This window comes from Solanum tuberosum, unplaced genomic scaffold, assembly GCF_000226075.1.
Source record: "Solanum tuberosum cultivar DM 1-3 516 R44 unplaced genomic scaffold, SolTub_3.0 scf00087, whole genome shotgun sequence".
NCBI classification, from domain to species: Eukaryota; Viridiplantae; Streptophyta; class Magnoliopsida; order Solanales; family Solanaceae; genus Solanum; species Solanum tuberosum.
Window position 1 is genome coordinate 5,945 of NW_006239017.1, and position 6,274 is coordinate 12,218.

The 6,274-nt window shown below is 29.4% G+C and overlaps 1 protein-coding gene and 1 pseudogene across 1 annotated transcript in view; one reads left to right on the plus strand and one right to left on the minus strand.

Annotated features, from left to right (window-relative positions):
* Positions 1 to 253: 253 nt before the first annotated feature.
* LOC102595990 (multicystatin-like) lies at positions 254 to 2,622 on the plus strand (annotated as a pseudogene).
* Positions 2,623 to 5,226: 2,604 nt separating this feature from the next.
* LOC102588459 (rhodanese-like domain-containing protein 19, mitochondrial) overlaps positions 5,227 to 6,274 on the minus strand; it is a 2,880-nt gene continuing 1,832 nt past the window's right edge. Inside the window, exons 5-6 of the mRNA XM_006347202.2 lie at positions 5,971 to 6,024; positions 5,227 to 5,529 (exon numbers count right to left, since the gene is read on the minus strand). Of these exons, the coding sequence (XP_006347264.1) occupies positions 5,416 to 5,529; positions 5,971 to 6,024 (168 nt within the window). The 3' untranslated portion in view covers positions 5,227 to 5,415. The remainder of the gene's footprint in view (positions 5,530 to 5,970; positions 6,025 to 6,274) is intronic.

Below are 6,274 nucleotides of genomic sequence, written 5' to 3' on the forward strand. Positions count from 1 at the left end.
AAAATGAGTCTTTTTATTTTATTTTTTTAAAACTTTTTTGGTTATTTGGAAGCTAAAATCCAAATCCATCAAATCAAAATATTTATAACGTGCTAGCCTTTTTTTCTCTATAAAAAGCAGCTATGTTCACCTTCTTCTCATCACAAAAATATTCCTTCTTCTTAATTAAGTTATAATATTCAAATTCTGAATCCGCTACAGTTTCTAATAAATCTTTCATTTGAATGAATGACATATACAATCTATTTTTCAGAATGTTCATTTGGAGTTTGTAGAAAATTTGAACATTAAACAACAAGTTGTTGCTGGAATGCTGTACTATATAACACTTGCGGCAATTGATGCTGGAAAGAAGAAAATATATGAAACTAAGATTTGGGTGAAGGAATGGGAGGACTTCAAGAAAGTTGTAGAATTCAAGCTTGTTGGTGATGATAGTGCAAAAACTGGGGGCATTATCAATGTTCCAAACCCAAACAGCCCCGAGTTCCAAGATCTTGCTCGTTTTGCTGTTCAGGATTACAATAATACACAGGTCAATTATATATAATGACTTACTTTTAGTTTCTTTTTTTTTTGTTAATTTCACATTAAAACCTATAATATTCAAATCTTTAATCTATTGCAGTATCTAATAATACTTTCATTTGAACAAATGTCATAGACAATCTACTTTTCAGAATGCTCATTTGGAGTTTGTAGAAAATTTGAAGTATGGGAGAACTTCAAGAAAGTTGTTGAATTCAAGCTTGTTGGTGATGATAGTGCAAAGCTTGGGGGCATTATCAATGTTCCATTCCCAAACAACCCCGAGTTCCAAGACCTTGCTCGTTTTGCTGTTCAGGATTATAACAAGAAAGAGGTTAATTATAATGAATTACTCATCTTTTATTTTATTCTCGTTAATTTCACATTCAAACCTATAATATTCAAATCCATAATCCACTACATTAGCTAATAATTATTTCATTTGAATGAACATCATATACAATCTATTTTTCAGAATGCTCATTTGGAGTATGTAGAAAATTTGAATGTGAAGGAGCAACTTGTTGCTGGAATGATATACTATATAACACTTGTGGCAACTGATGCTGGAAAAAAGAAAATATATGAAGCTAAGATTTGGGTTAAGGTATGGGAGAACTTCAAGAAAGTTGTTGAATTCAAGCTTGTTGGTGATGATAGTGCAAAGCTTGGGGGCATTATCAATGTTCCATTCCCAAACAACCCCGAATTCCAAGATCTTGCTCGTTTTGCTGTTCAAGATTATAATTAGAAAGAGGTTAATTAAAATGACTTACTCCTTTTTAATTTTTTCGTTAGTTTCACATTCAAATCTATAATATTCAAATCCAGATATTCCACTACATTATCTAATAATACTTTCATTTGAACGAATTTCATATACAATCTACTTTTCAGAATGCTCATTTGGAGTTTGTAGAAAATTTGAATGTGAAAGAACAACTTGTTGCTGGAATGTTATACTACATAACACTTGCGGCAATTGATGCTGGAAAGAAAAAAATATATGAAGATAAGATTTGGGTTAAGGAATGGAAGAACTTCAAGAAAGTTATTGAATTCAAACTTGTTAGTGATGATAGTGCAATAATTGGGGGCTTTACTGATGTTCCATTCCCAAACAACCCCGAGTTCCAAGACCTTGCTCGTTTTGCTGTTCAGGATTATAACAAGAAAGAGGTTAATTATAATGAATTACTCATCTTTTATTTTATTCTCGTTAATTTCACATTCAAACCTATAATATTCAAATCCATAATCCACTACATTAGCTAATAATTATTTCATTTGAATGAACATCATATACAATCTATTTTTCAGAATGCTCATTTGGAGTATGTAGAAAATTTGAATGTGAAGGAGCAACTTGTTGCTGGAATGATATACTATATAACACTTGTGGCAACTGATGCTGGAAAAAAGAAAATATATGAAGCTAAGATTTGGGTGAAGGAATGGGAGGACTTCAAAAAAGTTGTAGAATTCAAGCTTGTTGGTGATGATAGTGCAAAACCTGGGGGCATTATCATTGTTCCATTCCCAAACAGTCCTGAGTTCCAAGATCTTGCTCGTTTTGCTGTTCAAGATTTTAATAAGAAAGAGGTTAATCCCTAAATTAAAATGACTTAATCTTCTTTTATTTTCCGTTTAGTTTCATATTCAAATTTATACTATTTAAATTCTGAATTTACTGTTGTATCTAATAATTCTTTTATTTGAACGAACGTCATATGCTCTATTTTTCAGAATGGTCATTTGGAGTTTGTAGAAGTTTTGAATTTGAAGGAACAGGTTGTTGCTGGAATAATGTACTATATAACACTTGCGGCAACTGATGCTGGAAAGAAGGAAATATATGAGACCAAGATTTTGGTGAAGGAATGGGAGAATTTCAAGGAAGTTCAAGAATTCAAGCTTGTTGGTGATGCTACAAAGTAAAATGAAACTACTTTTATATTGGTGTGAAATAAAACCAGTTGTTTGGTATGAAGTTATTGTAATGTTTATGATAAATAAAGCTAGTTGTTTGGCATAAAATTACTATTATGTTTGTGAGAAATAAAACTAGATCTATGTATCTGAAAGTATTTGATTATGTTATTGTAAACGTATTTGAATAATATTTTATTTTCAGAAAGCTCTCTATAAAAAAAATGTTATATTGTACTTACTATATATGCAAATAATTAACTGAACAAGTTGTAAGCAAATGATAATTAAATGAACAAGTCGTAAGTTATTTATAATTAATTGGAGAAGTAGGAAGTGGTTTTGTTTATACTTTTTAACACAAATTGGTTTTTTAACACTAATTAACATTTCAAGCAAATAATATATAATGAGTTTCTAAGCCACTACTCATAAACAATCCACATGTAAACGTCAAACACACGTATGATAAAAACTCAAAGTCAACCAACATACAAAATAGCCACAAGCTCATCTATACGAATTGGACGGAACTCAATAATTTTATTTATTTATACTTTTTTTTCTCCACAATGAAATGAATTCAATTGTTCAATAAAATGGTCCATGGACCACAAATTTTATTAAAAAATCAACTATGAATTGGGTTTCTGAGCTTTTCTAATTACTGAAAAAATAGGAAAAACTACATAACCACACATACTTTATTACCATATACATATTTTATCTCTAGTTTAAAAATATTACACAATATCACTTTTAAATAATTATACCATATATTTTAAAAAGGTATATCAGATACACAATTCCTTAAATATGATATTAAATAATTATCTTAAAATATAAACTCCTTAATTAATAGGACACTAAAAATTCAAATTTTATTTTGTCTCACCTCACATCAACCTATTCCCTCCCCCAATCCCATTAACCGTATGTATCTCTCCACTTCTTCCTCAAACATCTCTTGCATGTTCTAAATCAACAACCAATTTTTGAATATTAGCAATATATCAAAAGGTAAGATTTTCTTTAGGTTTTCGATTATTTTGTAATGTATCTTGAATTTATACAATTTCATATATCTGGGTTAGAGTTCCCCTTTTTCTAAAGTTCGATAGTAGTTATTACATTGTTTGAAGTTGTGTTGTATCCATAGAGCAATGTCTCAAAATTCCGAAAATAGTATGAGTTCTTTATCCATAGAATATTGTTTGAAGTTGTTCAATCAATTATTTTCTAATATTAATTTAAATGTATCTAGTATTAATTTGATGTATCAAGTATCAATTTTCTATGTTATATTAAAAACATGTATCTCGAATTATGTGTATCTAAATATGGAATATACAAAAAGAAAGAAGCATATACATCTAATTATGTGTATCTAAATTTGATAAGTTATATCAAAAAACATGAATCTCGAATACATAGTAAGCATATACATCTAATTATGTGTATCTAAATATGGAATGTAACTGAAACACATGAATTTAGGAACAAATCACGACTGTAGAGTATGTGTCGTATCTTAATCCAAGAAAAATAGAAAATTATAAAATTCTTCCTTTTTTTAGCATCTGAAAATTTCTCATAGATATGTAGAGTATGACTGTAGAGTATCTATCGTAGCATATGTTGCTAGTTATGCTTAGATTCGACGGATCCACAAAAAAATTTACTTTTTCATCCCTCCGATTAATGAATATTTGAAAAAGGTCCTCCAAGTGTTGGAGATGAAATTTGAGTCAATTGAAGAATGAGACTGTTAAGGAGAAACCATCACTATAATTTGGCAAGAAAAAATTACAAACAAACAACTAAAAACCTTGAAAATTGAAGCTTGAAAGGAAGGAATTGATGAAAAAGATGAAGGTTTCAATATTAGATTTAATAACGTTTATTATTTTAATTTTTTAGAAAATTAGTTAATAGTGATACAAAATGATTTCCTAAATCTGTTTTGTTTGTTAATTTTCCAGAATTTGCTCCGCTACTTAAGGTATTCAGTTATAGTAGTTTAATTCAAAAAAGTTATCACGTATCTCGGCCTTACACACCCAACAAATACACGTATCTAATGTATCTCGACACATGTATCCATCAGCCAAAAGTGGTATAGCACGTCACATAAAAAATTATCAAAATTTCTAGTAATTAGTCTCTAAACTACTGGGATTTATGTAGTTTAACCAAAAAATACTCAATATTAGTTAAACGTGTTTGGTAACAAAAAAAATTATCTGCCTGTTGTCTTGAACCTATAATACCTCATTTGGTTTGGCTACTACTCCCTCAGTCCCAAATTATTTGTTTCTTCTTTCAAGAGTTAAATTACATAAATTTTGATCAATAATTAAAATATATTTTTTTCTCACCATATTGATATTAAAAGTATCACAACTTATAGTACTTTTTATGTAATTTTTGAATATTTAAGTTTTAATTTTAAAATATTAAATTAATCTGATTCAATTTAACTCCGATAATTAGTTAGATTGACTCTCAAGAAGCGAAACATGACAAATATTTTGAGAGAGGAAGGAGTATTCAATTTCTTTGCAGTTTTTTTTCCTTCTTTTGGCCCATTTTATAGTATTGGACTATCATTCATAGATAAAAATAACGTTTACTGACCACTAAAAAATATCCAGTTCATATACGGTTTCAAATTTCAAAAGATAGAACTACTTGTTTTTTTTTAGTTATAGGTGCTGAAAATGTGACATAGTGATCAATAAGATGAATTGAAAACCGTAAAGACTCAAATTCTGATAAATTTCAACAGAGATAAAAATACTAGACAGATCTCGAGAAAATCCTCTCATGCACACAACAACTTGAAAATCAAAATGTAACATAAATTTTACATGATTATTTGAAATGCCAATTTTTTTCCCATTACATGTGAACACTTGTAAAAAGCATAGAAAATAATTCTTGTGAATGTTGGAGCAATCATGGACGAAATTTGCAGGCAGTTTTGAACTGTTGAGCAGCTTCATCTCCTTTAAACTCATTATCTACCCATGCTGAGTATCCTCCTTCCAAGTTTCTTACATCCTTGTACCCCTACACTCAATAACATCACACACGAAATGAAATCAGAATTTTAACTTTATGATTCTAAAATTTATTACGTACAATAATTTCAAATGTTAATAACTGATGTTTAAACTTTGATATTTGTACATATTTAATAAAGTTCATAATGCAAATGCACTATTTGAGCAAATGTAATTGAGCTAAGCCGACTCCCCCTAAATTACATAGTAGTGTATAGTACAACACTGGTATTTGTAAGAAAATATAAACTTTTATTCATGTAGACTAAACTTAGATCGAAATAAAGTTAACTTTCAGCCACTAATATTTGCATTAAGATAGACTTTCTACATCACATTCTTTGGGTGCCGCTTTTTCCCTGAACCGTGCTAACATAATATGTTTTGTGCATTAAATTGCCGATTTAAAAAAAAAAATTATAAATGGGAAATTGAAAGGTTCGCTAACCGCATTAAGGAGATCGACACATGCTCGAAGTCCTCTGCCTCCACTGTTGCATCCCTTCAAAACAGATCGATCACAATATCTTGTTAATTTACCCTCCTATTACTAGATAGAGAGACGTAATCAAAATTTAAATTTTATAGGTTCAACTTCGATCATTACGTTTTTTTAAATATTGAATTTATTTCACTTTTGAAGTTATATATTGGGATAAGGGTCTAAAAAATACCCCAACTTTGGTCGAATTTGCTGTTGCGATACTAAACTTTCATGAGGACCTATTACCTCCCTAGACTATTTAATACCG